At 52.7% G+C, this 17,222-nt stretch overlaps 1 protein-coding gene across 1 annotated transcript; it reads left to right on the top strand.

Moving 5' to 3' along the window:
- Positions 1 to 9,046: 9,046 nt before the first annotated feature.
- On the top strand, positions 9,047 to 11,205 carry LOC138850443 (uncharacterized). The gene is made up of 2 exons (XM_070077058.1): positions 9,047 to 10,179; positions 10,773 to 11,205. The coding sequence occupies exons 1-2, from the start codon at positions 9,148 to 9,150 to the stop codon at positions 10,785 to 10,787; spliced, it is 1,047 nt and encodes a 348-aa protein (XP_069933159.1). The 5' UTR covers positions 9,047 to 9,147; the 3' UTR covers positions 10,788 to 11,205.
- Positions 11,206 to 17,222: the final 6,017 nt, after the last annotated feature.

Raw genomic sequence — 17,222 nt, 5'->3', positions numbered from 1 at the left:
TCCTGGTTGCCCCTCTTCCAGGCCAGCTCTCTGCTGTGGCCAGGGAGTGCAGTGGAGGATGGCCCAAGTTCTTGGGCCCTGCACCCCATGGGAGACCAGGATAAGTACCTGGCTCCTGCCATCGGATCAGTGCGATGCCACCGGTTGCAGCGCGCCGGCCACGGCGGCCATTGGAGGGTGAACCAACAGCAAAGGAAGACCTTTCTCTCTGTCTCTCTCTCTCTCTCACTGTCCACTCTGCCTGTCAAAAAAAAAAATAAGCGTATGTAACAATTATTGAACATAAATACATATAATAGCAATGTATTATCATGTATGTCACATTTACAATACAAGTCTCAGTGTTACGGTTCCCGAAATTCGTATGCTGAATCCTTTTTTTTTGACAGGCAGAGTGGACAGTGAGAGAGAGACAGAGAGAAAGGTCTTCCTTTTGCCGTTGGTTCACCCTCCAATGGCCGCCGTGGCCGGCGCACTGTGCTGATCCGATGGCAGGAGCCAGGTGCTTCTCCTGGTCTCCCATGGGGTACAGGGCCCAAGCACTTGGGCCATCCTCCACTGCACTCCCTGGCCACAGCAGAGAGCTGGCCTGAAAGAGGGGCAACCGGGACAGAATCCGGCGCCCCGACCGGGACTAGAACCCGGTGTGCTGGTGCCGCAAGGCAGAGGATTAGCCTAGTGAGCCGCGGCACTGGCCCCTCCATTACTTTATGAGGCCATAACAGAGAGCTGGATCAGAAGGGGAGCAGCTGGCACTTGAACCGGCACCCACATGGGATGCCGGCGATGCAGGCGTGGTTTTACCCTCCACACCACAGTGCCGGCCCCGCAGGCACAGTGTCTGCTGAGTGTGTGTCACTTCCGCACCATGGAAGAGCCAGAAACTCAAAAATCAAACCACGGCAAGTCAGCAGCTGTCCACACAGAAGACAGACACACCAAGACACACATGTCCTCTGTAGGCCCGGGCAAGAACCCAGCCCAGGTGACCCCTTAACCTGGGACGTCCAGCCTTCAGGGCTGTGAGAAAACACATTTCTGTTGTGTGAGCTGCCCCTAATGGCAGCCCTAGCCAATGGACACCATGAACACCACAGAGCCCAGGGACACAGGACAGGGGCCACCTCTCTAGCTAGACCTGCGAGACCCTGCCTGTCCTCGCCCGTCCATGTTCCCACCTTCTTCTCCCTCCCACGTTGGAGCCCTTGGTCGGTCAGTACAGCCTGTTCACTCCCAGGCTGCTCCTCTTCCGGATTGGCCTGTGCCTGGGGCTTCCCTTCCCCGGGCAGGTGCAGCCCAATGCCCAGCGTGAGCCCACCCCTCCTGAACCCTGGGTGGGAGATGTGGGAATGGGGCACGTGGGGCAGGACACTCGCTGGGGCCTCGCAGCGGGAAAGGCACGCGCGGCGCCCTCACTCCCGTCAAGCCCAGCTGCTGGCTTCTTCCTGTGCGATTTGTTTCTCCCTAGATTGCTTCCACAGGGCTCCGTGGGTGGCCGTGAGAATGGAGACCGTTGAGGCTCTATCCGGGATGTAATGACAACAAGATGTCCAGAGAAGTCTCGCGAAGCTAATGGTCCTTGCTCAGGAAACACTTAAGCAAACAAAGCCCGTCACACTTTTATCTAGATTTCCTAGAACTGTACTCATTGCTGGGGAGAAACTCAATTATGAAAACTCATTGACTCCGAAATGTAACTTCCATACACTGCTGCCCATTCCAATTCATCAGACAGGCAACTGTTACCCTGTTAATGGAATCCCTGCCTGCCGCGGTATTAATCTGTTTTCTAAGGATGGGAGGGCGAGGCTTTGCCCTCTCGGAGGCAGATGTGGACACTGGCCAGGTCACATCTGGCCGGGCGTTCGTTGCACAATGACTTCATGGAGGAATGAATTCTCGCTCCCTGCCGCTGACCTTAGGGTCGTCTTCACAGGCTTGCTTTTCTCTGTTGTGAAATAAAAATTAAATTCCAGGCTTTGTGACTTACGCAGTGCTGTTTGTTCTCCATTGTGCACAGTTTTCAAAGAGAGAGACGACTTAGAAAAGGCAGTGTTGGGGCTCGGCACTGTGGTGGAGCTGGTAAAGCGGCGCCGGCACCCCATATGGGTGCCGGTTCGAGTCCCGGTTGCTCTACTTCCGATCCAGCTCCCTGATAATGGCCCGGGAAGGCAGTGGAGGATGGCCCAAGTGCCCAGGTCCCTGCACCCACATGGGAGACCCAGAAGAAGCACCTGGCTCCTGGCTTCAGCCTGGCCCAGCCCTGACCATTGCAGCCATTTGGGAGGTGAACCAGCGGGTGGAAGGAAGATATTTCTCTCTCTCTGCCTCTCTGTAACTCTGGCTTTCAAATAAATCTTAAACAAAAAAAAGGGTGCGGGAGGGAGAGAGGGCTGGACACCAGGGCCTCTCTGACTCCACGCCCAGGGTTACAGGTTGTCCTCGGGCCACAGTGGACCCAAGAGCAGAAATGGCCCTGGGTCAGGGACTGACTGCTGAGCCAGCGCTTCCCTGGCCTTGGCCTGAGTCTTGTGTGTGGACGTACCTGTATCTCGTCCAACTCTGAGAATTAGACTAAAGTCACCCTTCAAAGTTTGGGACTGATTTCCCTGGTCTTGGTTCCAGAGGCCTGTCCAGAGGGATCCCTGTGCCCCTGCTTGCTGGTTTCTTAAACTGGCCTTCAGGACACATGTATCCATCTGTGAGTCCATGGTGGATGCACAGAGGACAAGGGACTCTGGAAGTGTGGCTAAATCTTCCCCACGGAAGTGTGCGAGCTTTGCTGCCTGCTGCGCCCCCTGCCCCCTCTACACACACACACACACACAGAGGCACACACAGACACACACACAGATACACACAGACACACACAGAGACACACACACAGATACACACAGACACACACAGAGACACACACATAGACACACACACAGATACACACATAGACACACAGACACACACAGAGACACACACACACAGGCACACACAGACACAGACACAGACATACAGACACAGACACAGACACACACACAGAAACACACATAGACACACAGACACACACACAGATACACACAGACATACACATAGACACACACAGACACACATAGACACACACAGACACACAGACAAAGACACACACATAGACACACAGAAACACACATAGACACACAGATACATACAGACACACACAGACACACACACATAGACACACAGACACACACACAGACACACAGACACAGACACACACACAGACACACAGATACACACAGACACACACACAGATACACACATAGACAGACACACAGACACACAGACACACAGACACACACACAGACACACACAGACACATACAGACACACACAGATACACACAGACACACACACAGACACACACAGACACATACAGACACACACAGATACACACAGACACACACATAAACACACAGACACACACAGACACACACACACAGACACACACAGACACACAGACACACACAGACACAGACACACACATAGACACACAGAAACACACAGACACACAGAGACAGACAGACACACACATACACATAGACACGCAGACACACACACACAGACACACACAGACACACACACACACACACACTGCTTGGATCTCACATCCATGCTACTTGCAGACCAAAAGGCAGTCCCCTTAGAACCCTGGCAGGGACGAGGCTACGTTGAGACGGGACCCCTGGGGCTCTCTAAGGCAGGATTCTTTGGCTCCCAAGATCCCATGGTGAGATTCATCAGTCGGTATTGTCTTGTGCGATTATCTGTTTCATCAGAGATTCGTCACAGATCTCCCAGTTTTCTGATCAGTTACCATGGATATTGCTTTTGCTATGGCGGTCCTCGGTGGGTAGGAGCTGCACTTCTGTGGGGTCTACCCACTGTCAGGGTTTGTGTGTGCAGAGCTCTCGGGATAAACCTTGTTTGTTTTAAATTCTTTCTGATGGAGGTAGAAGGGTTACAGATCCAGGGGAAGCGGAGGGGAGGGAACGGAAACCCATTCGCCATATGCTTGTTTATTATCAAACATTTGCATGTCAGCTTCACCCAGAGCATAAATCTCCAGTGTGGTTTAAGCTTTGGAGACACTCGGCGCAAAGGATGCTGGGGTTTAGGGCGCTCTCGGTCACTTCCTCTCCCCTTGCACCCGTCACATAGCAGCACACGACTTGTTTACCTGTCTCTCTTCGCCCTTCCCCCAAAGCTACCGTGCGTGCTGCTTCCCCAGAGCCTCGCTGAGGGACCCGGCACTGAGAGCCCTCGGTTCACGGGGAAGGAGTGGCCGTTAGCTTGCGTTTCTCCTTCTTCCTCAGCTGAAAAACCCAGTGAAGTCTAAGGTCCCGGGTTCAGACACACTGACGGACAAGCCCTCAGTGGGGCTGTGGGGGTGGTCGCTGGGCACAGGGCCAACCTCTCCCCAGCTCTCAGCACTTGGGAGAGATGACTCCAGCTCCTTGCTAATGCGCCTGGGAGGCAGCAGGTGATGGCTCAAGTGCTTGGGTCCCTGCCACCCGTGTGGGAGAGCTGGATGGAGCTCCTGGCTGCTGGCTTCAGCCTGGCCCAGCTTTAGCTGTGGTGGGCATTTTCTGTCTGTCTCTGATCATCCCTTTCTCTGTGTCTCCACCTTTCAAATAAATGAAATAATAATAATAAACTAAGCTGACTTGTAATTTTTTTCTATAAGATTTATTTATTTATTTGGAAGGCAGAGTTACAAAGAGACAGAGGCAGAGAGAGAGAGAGAGAGAGAGAGGTCTTTCATCCACTGGTTCACTCCCCAGATGGCCACAATGGCCAGAGCTGTGCCAATTCGAAGCCAGGAGCCAGGAGCTTCTTCCAGGTCTCCCACAAGGGTGCAGGGGCCCAAGGACCTGGGCTATCTCCTACTGCTTTCCCAGGCCACAGCAGAGAGCTGGATCGGAAGTGGAGCAGTGGGACTAGAATCAGCGCCCACATGGGATGCCAGCACTGCAGGCAGCGGCTTTACCTGCTACGCCACAGCGCCGGCCCCGTGACTTATAGTTTTAAAAAGGAAAAAGAAAAAAAAAAACTCAAGGGGTGGGAGCTGGGCTGGAGGGCCACACGCAGGCGCGGGAGCTCAGGGGTGGCTGAGCTGTGGATTTCAGAGCTGACAAGGGTGACTGTCCGGATGCAGAGCCGCCCAGGACTGCAGGAGCAGGAGTCTGCGGCCTTCACTCTGGGCTCCGGGCGGCTCGGGTCCTCCCTGTCTGCCCTCTGCCTTCCTCCCCAGCCGGGAGTCCGTGTCTGCTCCATGGGTTGTGCTGGTCCACAGCTCCCCCTCACAACTGTAGGTGTTTGAGGGGCACCTTGGCCTCACTGGCTTCCTCATGTTTAAGCCTCAGCCTGCTGCATCGATCACCGATCTCTCTACACCGTCCTCCTTCAGACGCCCTAGAGCGAGAATCTGATCAGGCCTCCTTTTTTTTTTTTTTTTTTTTTAAATATTCTCCTTATACACTCCATGGTGAATTGTTTTTAAAAGATTTTATTTATTTATTTGAGAAGTAGAGTTACAGACAATGAGAGAGAGAGAGAGAGAGAGAGAGAGAAAGATCTTCCACCAGCTGGTTCACTCCCCCGATGGTCGCAACGGCTGGAGCTGGGCCTATCTGAAGTCAGGAGCTCCATCCGGGTCTTCCACATGGGTGCAGGGGCCCAAGGACTTGGCCCATCTTCTACTGCTTTCCTAGGCCCTAGCAGAGAGCTGGATTGGAAGTGGAGCAGCTGGGACTCGAACTGGCACCCATGTGGGATGCTGGCACTGCAGGCGGAGGATTAACCTACTGCACCACAGCGCCAGTCGGGCCTCTTTATGCCAGGGTGGTACCCAGCCCTTGGCTGGTCCATCCTGGGTCAGGGCCTCAGGGTCCAGTTAAACACAGCTAAGGATCCAGGTCATCTGCTAAGAACTGGTGCTGCCCAGGGACGTTTCACCAAGAGAAGAGGGTATAGCCTGGGGGTTGCCATTCTGCTGGTTGGAGATGGAGCTAAGGAAGTCAATCAAGGTAACTCCTCCCCTCCCCAGGATCAGGACAGCCTGTGGTGTTCCTTTGTGGCAGGGCTTGGTCGAGGGATGGATTTGCAAGTCCCTTGGCTGTGGGGGAAATATCCTTGTTGCAGAGAGAGCTGGAGGAGAGGGGGTCCCTCTGTCTCTCTTCCTTGAGACATTGTTGTGCCTGGATGGTGATGCCCAGAGCTGCACCAGCTACTCCTGCCCCCTCCCAGGCCCACAAGGGCAGAACTCAGTTCAGCCAGAGAAAACTAAGCCAGAGACAGAGGATTAGCCAGGCCCCAAAGGCTACCCCATTCTGTGCCCCTACAGTCAGGGATCAGTGTATTTCTTTATTGTTTAAGCCGGTTTGCCTTAGGCTTTTGTCATTTGCAGCTGAAAGGGTGGTGAGAGTGGTCCGTGGGCAAGGCCGGAGATGTGTGGGGCAGGGTTTCATGTGGTCGCTTCTCCTCTTTGTAGCCCAGGGGCAGAGCCAGCTTTGCAGGCAGGTGGCCTCTGCCTGGCATTTAAACAAAATTGTTTATTTTTACTTGAGAGGCAAAAACATACACGCACAGGGGGAGAGACAGGGAGAGAAAGAGAAACCTCCAGTCTGCTGGTTCACTCGCCAGACGCCTGGGAGCCCAGAATTCAATCCAGGAGGGGGTGGCAGGGACCCAGCTGCTTGAGCCCTCACCTGCTGCCTCTCGGGGTGTGCTGGGGTCAGGAGCAGAGCTGGGCTTGACGCCAGGCGCTCCGATGTGCAGGTGAGCACCCCAAGTGGCAACAGCTGTGCCGAGTCCCCCCACCCCGGGGCTTGGCTGAGGGCACTGCTGTCCCGTCTTGAAGTTCCTGAGAAGTTTTTCAGGGAAGTCTTGCGTTTTCCTCCTGCAGCAGGTCCTGCAAGTCCACAGCCAGTCCTGAGCAGCTGCTGGGTTTTCTGTCATTTATAGTGCTTGTCTTCCTCCCCAGGGACAAACACTGGTCGTGAGCCCCCCCCATCTCCTGCTGTGGGTCTCCCCGCCAGGAAACCTTGCGTTCACTCTGTCCAGCTGTCGGCACCCAAGCCTGAAAGTGACCCTGTGTGCGGACAGGAGGCCCCTGGGCCCCTCTGGGTTCTGTGGGAATGTGAGGAGCTAGGCAGAGAACCATCACCCACGGCAGTTTCCTTTCTTCTCCATTTCTGCGGGTTTTGGGAAGTGGATGACCAACATTAACATTCAACTGTTTACTTGACGGCTGAACAAGCAGCGGGAACACACACACACACACCCATGTCTGTTGGGCCTGAATTAAGATCTGCTTCTTGGTTAGAATCTTTCCGTGCCTTTCAGGGACTTATTTTGGGCCCATGGGCCCAAGTGTCCAAACTGTATCCTTGGTGTGTGTGTGTGTCTGTGTCTCTGTGTGTATTTCTCTGTGTGTGCTTTGTGTGTGTTTGTGTGTGTCTGTGTGTGTGTATGTGTTTGTGTGTGTCTCTGTTTTTGTGTCTGTGTGTGTGTCTGTGTGTGTCCATGTGTGTCTGTGTGTGTCTCTCTGTGTGTGTCTCTCTGTGTGTCTCTGTGTGTGTCAGTCTGTGTGTCAGTGTGTGTGTGTGTGTGTGTGTGCGTGCGTGTCCCCGCCAGACTCACAGGGTCTCAGTGGAAGGGACAGCAACCTCATCAGCCGTCCTTTCACCCCGCTCCTCTTGCTTCTAGTGAGTGTTACCTCACAGATAATTAACGTGTCCCATTTTAGTGCAAAAATATACCTTGTCCCAGGTCACATGACAAATGTAACCATAAAAAGTTTAAAATGCTATTATTTAAAATTTATTTTCTCATAAAAAATGGTTCCTGAAATGATCATAATTTGAATAACTTACTCCCTGGTTATAATACATCACGCCTGGCCCTGGGCCAGCTGTGGTGATCCTGGCCCGGGCGGAGAGCTTGGTCACGGCCCACACTGAGCAGCCGCGGGGGCCTCCGGTGTGGGAGCGCATTCCCATGTCTGCTCCACTCGCACCAGCTGGGAGCCGGGGCTGCCCATGGTCCCCGGAGGCGCGCTCTCCTTCTCACCCCTAAAATGGCTTTTCTTTGTGACGTTATCATACCGTACCGTTTAGGGATTTTTTAATTCAAGGAAATTGCTGGTTGGAATCCTCAGGACGCTTGTTCCCTTTATGCTTTGTTGGTGGTGTTTGTTTTGTTTGTTTGTTTTTGTTTTTAATTCAAGAGGCAGAGAGACAGACAGACAGACTGCCGTCCGCTAGTTCACTCCCCAAATGCCCTCAACGGCCAGGATTGGGCCAAGCTGAAATTGGGTTCCGGAAGCTCAGTCCAGGGATGGGATCCCATTGCTGAGCCACCTGCTGCCTCCCAGGGTTTGCAATGGCAGGGAGCAGAGCCGGGAATGGAACCCAGGCGCCCTGATACGGGCTGCAGGTGCCTTAAACAGATAGACCCAGAGATCGCCCCTCATCGGTGGTTTTTTTAATCTTTACTTTGATGACCTCCTTCCTCACCCCACCAATGCTTGTCCTCATTCCACTCCATGGGTCAGAAAGTCCATGGTCAACATTCAGTGACGAGAAGCTGTCACCGCCCTGTGCAGGGTGAGGATGAAGCCCCCCCCCCCCCCCCCCCCCCCCCCGCGCCAGAGCTGAGGCTGTGTGCACGGGAGCCGGGAGCCGTAATGCATGGGAGTGGTGCAGCCAGGCCGGCCAGCACGGCCCCACTGGAGCTGATAGAGCGCCAGGCTCTGCCCTCACAGGCAGTACATTGTCTTGTTAATTTTTACAAGGCTCCTGTAGCATATTCATTTCCTGTGGCTGCAGTAACAAATGATCACCAAATGAGTGGCCTAAAACCACACACATTTTATTATAAGTTGCAGAGGGAAACCGGGAGAACCCGTTCCGTCGCCTGTTCCAGCTTCCAGAGGCACCTGCACCCGTTGGCTCGTGCCCACGTTCAACGCCAGCAGTGCAGCCTCTGCGGTGCTGTCTCTCTGAACTCTGCGCCACCCCTGCATCTCTGACCCTCCTGTCCCCTGTTACACGGATGCGCTGACCACATTGGACCCGCCCGGCTACTCTCCACGCCTCAGGGACTTTTGTTCCATCACATGCGAGGACCTTTGCGTTCGGTTCTGGAGAACCGGACCTGTGCATTTTTGGAGGTCGACAGTCTCACCTTACAAGGGTGGAAGCTCGGGCTCAGAATGCTGCCCAAGATCTCACAGCTGACGTGGAGCGCCTGGAATGTGAGCCCAGGTGTGTCAGACTCTGCAGCTTGCTATCTGGGTCAGTGTGTTCCCTTTCTGCAAGGACATTGCTCCCCGCGTGTGGACAGTCCCCAGAGGCACAGGGGGTCTCGGGCTGTGTTCAGGCTGGGTGCAGTTCTTGCACACTGGCTGACGCAAGGCCATCGGTTGCAATGCCAGGATTCAGAAAATGTTTCCAGGACCGCACCACACCTGAGTCGCCTACTGCCGATCCCAGCCCCGACCCTGTTTGCTCTGTGCCTGGTGGGCTTTTGTTTCTCTCCTCAGAGCGGGGCCCGCGGCCAGCAGCATCGGCACCCCTGGGCACCTGCTGGACCAGCGGGCTCTCGGCCCACCCCACACCTGCTCAGCAGTCACCTGCAGTCGCCTGCTGACTCACTCACGTTCACTTTGCAGGAGGGAGTCTGGAGGCCCACGTGCCATCTGGGCCGCCTCCTCACCACAGCCATCTCCCCTGGCCCAGCCTCTGGCAGGTGCCTCGGGCTTGGATTCCCACAGCTGGGGAGCAGGCTGCATGAGGGAAATGTCTCTGCTGCTCTTTCTGTCCTAGCTTCTTTGAGTTGGCAGCAGGAGAGGTGCTGCCCGGCTCTGCCTGGCTGTGTCCTGCCGCCAGTGGGGGAGTTGTCTCTGCGGCCCCACGTCCCGGGGCGGTGCAGCTCCCTCAGCAGCCTCTGGCCTGGGTGCACTGCTGCCCGGAGCAGTGCTGGGGTGAGTGGGCTCACCTGTAGAGCCCTAGCCTTGGCAGAGGGGAAGGGCAGGCGCGCGGCTGACGTTGACCTTGGTGGTGTCTGGGCGGATCTGCTCGCTCTCAAAGTGCTTCAGCGTGTTGGCCTGGTACGTTCCGAGCACTGTGGAGTTTTGGCAGAGTGGCCGGTAAGTATTTTTAGTTCCTTCCTTCTTAATGTTTGCCAGAAAACCACAGTCATTACTCATGAGCGGGAGAAGCTACCCCCACCCCCAGCCTCCAGGAGGGTCCGGGCTCGCATGCAGTTGCTGGCCAAGGAGCTCCTGGTTTGAGAAATAAACAGGAGGCTGCAGCAACACGGCATGTTTCCTAATAGCACAAGCCCTTGGCTTGCTTTCTTAGCTAGTTTATTTTTTTTAAATTGTGGTAAAGCATACATACCATACGGCTCCCTTCCTAACTGCTCTGAGTGTGTGCGGGCATTGCACGCACGCAGCGGGGCGGGTACCGCCACCGCCATCTCCAGAGCTGTGTATCTTCAGAGCTGAAGCTCTGTCCCCAGCACTCACCCACGCCCCTGCCCTCCCCAGCCCCAAGTTGACTTTCTGTCTCTGTGAATTCGAGGGACTCGAGGGGTCCCCGCTGAGTACCAGTGTTTGTCCTTTGGCGACGGGCTTATTTCAGGAGTTCATTCGTGTTGTAGCATCCGATGCCTTTTTTTTTAAGTCACTCCTTTAATTGATAAAAGACAGGTTAAATTGAAACGCATTTGTTCTTCCAGGCGGCGAGATTCTGATCAGCCCTAGTGCCTCTGCTGTGCAAGGGCAAGCATTTGCTTTCACTAAGGGGATTGCAAAGCACAAGCTGCCAAGCACTGGCACCCCTTGGCTGCTTCTCCGAGTTGCGCTGGCAGAAGCTGGTGGGCTGCCCCTCCCTGCCCAGGACAGCGGAGAAATCCCCAGCACGGGGGTGTGGACGTCGTCGACAAACTCGGGGCTCAGCCTGTGTCTGCAGTCCTGGGTCCCGAGCGGATCTCAGCTTTAATGTCAGTGCCTTTCAGACCGCCAGGGACCTGGCTCCTTCGGAACAAGCTCACCATTGGCAGAGGGATAACGGCCTTAAGGATTTAGTTCAGTAAACACAGGATTCTTTTGTGATGCGCTTTCCAAATGAAGCACACACTTTGGGATTAATTAAACTCTTTTCTAACCGCCTGCCAGTGTAACCTTTCTTTTATGCTTCTTAGGGGGGCACAAGACGTAAAAAGTCAAATCTATTATGTTCATGACTCAGAGGGAAAGATCTGGGACAAAGCTACCTTACACACTGGGGCGTGTGTGTATGTGTGTGTGTGTGTGTGTGTGTGTGTGTGTTTAAACTTTCTGGATCAAATGGAGCCGTCTGAGCTGTGTTAGCTGAGCAGCCGATTCAACCAGGAGATGAGTGGTTTGGAGTTCCAGCCGCAGCAGCTAAGGACAGGGGTGTGAGGCCGATGAAGGTGTGAACCCCTACATTCTTGGCACACGGGGGGATGCTAAAGAGGTACGTGGAAGCTGAGTGCTGACGTTCAAGTTGGAGTCCTGCTCTTGTTCCAGTCCTGCTGCATTTTTTCTCGTGTGCCTGACAACTAATTAATTCTGCAGTTAATTCTTTTCACCACTGCGTTTTTGACAGAGTGTCACTCTCCCGCTCTCTCGGCCGGTTGGGAAAACTCTGTGTCAGTCACTGCCCTTGCTCCAGCCGGCCAGGGTCATCTGGCCGCAGCAGGAGGCGCGGCAGCAGCAGCGTGCGGTCTGGTCTGTAGACTCTTTCCTGGAGGAGCTCAGCGCGATGTCCCATCTTGTGTCCCAGGAGCACCTTGCAAAGCTTCCCTCGCCTGGCCTCAGTCTCAGCTCACCTTTTTAAGAATTTTTTTTTTTACTTTGTCTCGAAGCAATGCACACAGACAATAAGGGATAGCACAGCAGAGATGATGACGTAGAAAAGCAGCATTCTCACGCCATGCTCCCCAACGTGAACCGCACTGCTGTAATTCTGCTGTTTCTTCTGTGGCCTGCTGGACCTACCTGGCCTGTTTTGACCGAGGAATTTTGGACAATATCTTTTGGCTCCTTAACAGGAAGATGAGATGTAGCTCAAACTCCCCTCTCTTTCCTCTTTGCCCTCTTCTTTCTCTTTTTAATTTAAGACAATTTTTTTGTTGTTTTTGAGAGTCATACTCACACACACACAAATTCCCACCCAAGGTTCACTCCCCAAATACCTGCAACAGCTGGGCCTGGGCCAAGCCAGAAGCCTGGAGCTGTGCACTTGACCCAGGCCTCGCATGTGGGTGGCAGGAGCCCACCAACCTGAGCGATCACCGGCTGCCTCCCTCCTGTGGAAGCAGGTACTCCATGGGCAAGACATCCCAATGAGTGACTTCATCGCTAGGCCAAATGCCCACTCCTTTTTATTTTTCCAACTCCTTTATTCAGACATAATTTGCCTACCATACAGTTCTCTCTGTTGAAGCGTCAGTTCAGCATGTTCACAAAGTTCTGAGACCATCTCTAAATCCAGAATATTGCTGTGCTCCCATGCCCCCAACACCACCTCCATTCTTCCAGCCTCTCAATAATTGCTATTTGTCTGTCTGTTCTCCTGTAGCCATCGGAGTGGATGTGAAGAAGATCTGAATGTGGCGTGGATTTTCTTTTCCGTGATTATTACTCTGAGCACCTTTCCAGGGGCTTATTGGGCATTTCTATGGCTACTTTGGAGAAATGGCTATAAAGGTACTTTGTCCTTTTTATTGTTTGTTTATTTCTATTTAAACTGCAGAGGGAGAGAGAGAGAGAGAGAGAGAGAGAGAGAGAGAGAGAGAGAGGAGGAAAAGAAGAGAAAAGGAGAGAAAGAAAGAGCGAGACAGACAAGTATTACTCCCCAAGTATTTACTCCCCAAATGGCTGCCAGAACCAGGGCTGGGCCAGGCTGAGGCTGGAGACTGGAGCTCAATCCAGGTCTTCCATGGGGGTGGCAGGAGCTCAAGTACTTGGGCCATCGCCTGCTACTTCCTAGGCACATTAACCGTGAGCTGGATTGTAGGTGTCCCCATGGCAGCCTAACCCAGTACCTGAGCCAGCACCTGCCACCTCCCAGGTGCACACCAGCAGAAAGCCGGAATCAGAAGTACAGGCCTGGCTCAAACCCCGGCACCCTGCTACAGGATGTGGGCTTTCCAAGTGATGCCTTAACCAATTGTGCCAGATTCCACCCACTTTGTCCACTTTAAAAGTGAATTGCCTGTTGTTGAGCCGTGTGAGTTTTTTATATATTATGGATACGAGATCCTCATTAGAGAGATGGTTTGTGTGTGTTTTCTCCCATTCTATGGGTTACCTTTTTACTTTCTTTTTGATTATTTATTTTCATTTTATTTGAAAGGCAAAGAGAGAAAGAGAAGAGGAGGAGGAGGAGGAGGAGAAGGAGGAAGAGGAAGACCTTCTCCTCTGGTTTATCCCCTGAACACCTGCAACAGCCAGGACAGGGCCAGGCCAAAGCCAGGAGCCCAGAACTCAATCCAGGTCTCCCACATGGGTGGTGGCAACCCAAGCACCTGAGCCCACACCACTGCCCTCAGGGGCACATTAGCAGGAAGCTGAACTCAGAAGGAGAGGTGGGACTGGACCTCAGGCCTGGATACGGGCTGTGGCCATCACAAGCAACATCTTCACTGCTGTGCCGAGTGCCTGCCCTGTGTCTTCTCACTTTCTTGATGACGCCCACTTTTTTTAAGGATTTATTTATTTACTTGAAGGCATTATGAAGGAGGTGGGGGGGGGGTAGAGAGAGAGAGATCTTCCGTCTGCTGGTTCACTCCCCAAACAGGCCGCAACAGCCAGGGCTGGGCCAGGCCAAAGCCAGGAGCCTCCTCAGGTCTCCCACGTGAGTGCAGGGGCCCAAGCACTTGGGCCATCTTCCACTGCTTTCCCAGGTGCATTAGCAGGGAGCTGGATAGGAAGCAGAGCATCTGAGACTCGAATCGGCGCCCACATGGGATGCCAGCATAGCAGGTGGTGGCTTTACCCACTCTGCCACAATGCCTTCCCCAATAATGTCCTTTTGAATAACCAGCATTTTATATTTTGAGTGAAATTCAATTTACCAATTTTTGTCATTTATATTTCTCATGTTATAGCTAAGAAATCATTGTCTAATTCAAGCTCATGAAGATTATTTACTCCTCTAAGATTTATAGCCTTAGCTCTTATGTTGGGGTCTCTGACGTGGATCATATATATATATATATATTTTTTTTTTGACAGGCAGAGTGGACAGTGAGAGAGAGAGACAGAGAGAAAGGTCTTCCTTTTCCGTTGGTTCACCCTCCAATGGCCGCCGCGGCCGGCATACTGCGCTGATCTGAAGCCAGGAGCCAGGTGCTTTTCCTGGTCTCCCATGGGGTGCAGGGCCCAAGGACTTGGGCCATCCTCCACTGCACTCCCTGGCCACAGCAGAGAGCTGGCCTGGAAGAGGGGCAACCGGGACAGAATCCGGCGCCCCGACCGGGACTAGAACCCAGTGTGCCAGCGCCGCAAGGCGGAGGACTAGCCTATTGAGCCGTGGCGCCGGCCTGACATGGATCATATTAATTCTGTGCATCAAATTGGGGTGTTGCCATCTCTTTTTAAAAAAAGATTATTTATTTTGAAAGTCAGAGTTACAGATACATGTTCATAGACACACACACACACACACAGAGATCTTCCATCTGCTGATTCACTCCCCAGATAGCCTTAATGGCCAGCATGGGTCTAGGCTGAAGCCAAGAGCTTCATCCGGATCTCCCAGGTGGGTGGCAGGGGCTCAAACACCAGGACCATATTCCACTGCTTTTTTTCTAGGCCATTAGCAGGGAGCTGGATTGGAAGTAGAGCAGCTGGGACTTGAACCAGTGCCCATATGGGATGGCAGTGTTGCAGGCAGCAGCCTTACCTGCTACGCCACAACGCCAGCCTTGGAGTTTACAGAGAGACAGAGAGAGGCCTTCCGCCCACTGGTTTACTCACTGCAATGGCCGGAGCCGATCCAAAGCCAGGCTCTGGGAGCTTTCTCCCAGCCTCCCACGTGGGTGTAGGGGCCCAAGAACCCAGACCATGCTCCACTGCCTTCCCAAGCACATTAACAAGGAGCTGGATCAGAAGTGGAGCAGCCAGGACTCGAACCAGCCCCCATATGGAAGGCTGGCACTGTAGGTGGCAGCTTTGCCTGCTACACCACAGCACTGGCCCCTTGGGGTTACCATCTTAACAATATTAAGTCTCTCAACCCATGAACATGGATTTTGTTTATTTATGTCTTTCAATAATATTCTGAAGTTTTTAGTTTTTGATGCTGTGGTAAATGGAATTGTTTTTGTAATTTCATTTTTGTACATTGCTTGTGTATAGAAACACAATTGATTTTTGCATGCGATTTTGTATCCTGCAGCCTTGTTGAGCTTATTAGTTCTCAGAGTTGTGTGTGTGCAGGGTCTGAGTCCACCCGTACGAGGATGGACTGGGCCCGGGGAAAGGTAAGCGCGCCGCTTGCCTGTGCCCCAGCCTCCCGATCCCGGAGACAGTCAGACGCAGGGGGAGCCAAGTCCAGCAGGGACTCGTTTATTTCGCGTGCAACAAAGCCTTTTAAAGCACAAAACTGCAGAGTCATTGGGGCAGGGCATAAGGACCAACCAATCACTTAAAGGGTCATTTTCGGGCGATTTTCACAGGACTGGCCATGTCTCTACCCTCGTCATCAGTTGTTGCCACTTCCCCTGACGTTGTGCAGCCAATCAGCTTTGGTGGTCAACAACTTTGGATTCCGCCCACCTTACTTCCTCTGGGCGCCATCTTTGCATTACCTTGTGTACCTAATTTCCCCACGTGTGTGTGTGTGTGTTCCTTATGATTTTCTGTATTTAAGATCATGTCACCTATGAACAGAGATGGCTTTACTTCTCCCTTGGCAGTCTGGACACCTTTTTTATTTCACGCTCCATTGCCTTGGTAGAACCTCCAGTGCAATGCTGAGCGGAGCTGGCGAGGGTCAATGTCTGTGTCACTGCTGATTTTGGAGACAAAGTATTCAGTCTGTTAACTGCGACCCACGTCACTGTGGTTTTCCACGGAGGGCGTCTGAGCAAGGTCTACTCCATTCCTGGTTTGTTGAGCTCTCCTAGTGTCAAAGCGTGTTGGATTCTGTGTTCTTTTTCTGCATCTGTTGAGATGAATATGTGGTTTTGTTCTTTATTCTATTAATATGGTGTATTACATTGATTGATTTTTATATGCTAAACCAACATTGCATTCCTGGGATAAAATCCCACTTGGTCATATAATCCTTTTTATATAGATTTGACTTGCTAGTATTCAATTTGCCAGTATTGCTGGATTTGATTTGCTAGTATTTTGTCGAGGGTTTTTTTTCATCTATATTCATAAGGGACATTGGGATGTGATTTTCCTGTGATGCCTTTCTCTGGGTTTGGTACCAGGGAATACTGATCTTACAGAATGAGCTGGAAAGTACCCCCCACCCCACTTTATTTTTTGGAAGAATTTGAGAAGGATTGGTATTCATTCTTTAAGCACTGGGTAGAACTCACCAGTGGATTCTGTGCCTGGGCTTGTGTGAAAAGTTCTGATTACTAATTCTCTCTCTTTACTTGTCATAGGTCTGTTCAGGTTTTCAATTTCTTCCTGGAGTCCCTTCCTGAATTTTCCCTTTTTTAAAATTTTAATTAAAAAAATCTCAGAAGGCAGAGAGAGAGAGCGAGAGAGCGAGCGAGAGAGATCTTCCATCCACTGGTTCACTCCTCAAATGACTACAACAGCAAGGGCTGGGCCAGAGAGAAGCCCGGAGTCAAGAACCCCATCTCGGCCGCCCGTGGAGGTGTCAGGGCCCAAGCACGTGGGCTGTCACCTGCTGCATCCCAGCATGCACCAGCAGGGAGCTGGATCAGAAGCGGGGTCTCTGATGGGGGACGCGGGCGCCCCTAGCGGCAGCTTAATTCACTGCACGAAGCACCCGCCCCTCCCTCCTCATGTTTGATGTTTGCATCATCAGTCACTCTTCTGGCTTGGATGATTGGCTTCTGTTTCGGCTTCTTGTGGGTCAGCTGTCCACAGTGTCTCTGGATTCTCTGCATTGTCAGATAAGGACCATTCCTCCCTCCTTCCCTGCTGTAACGTCTGCCAGCCACGCTTGG

Source organism: Oryctolagus cuniculus, chromosome 7, assembly GCF_964237555.1.
Source record: "Oryctolagus cuniculus chromosome 7, mOryCun1.1, whole genome shotgun sequence".
Lineage (NCBI taxonomy): Eukaryota > Metazoa > Chordata > Mammalia > Lagomorpha > Leporidae > Oryctolagus > Oryctolagus cuniculus.
The sequence above is the reverse complement of the archived record's forward strand: the minus strand, read 5'-3'. Positions and strand labels throughout refer to the sequence as shown.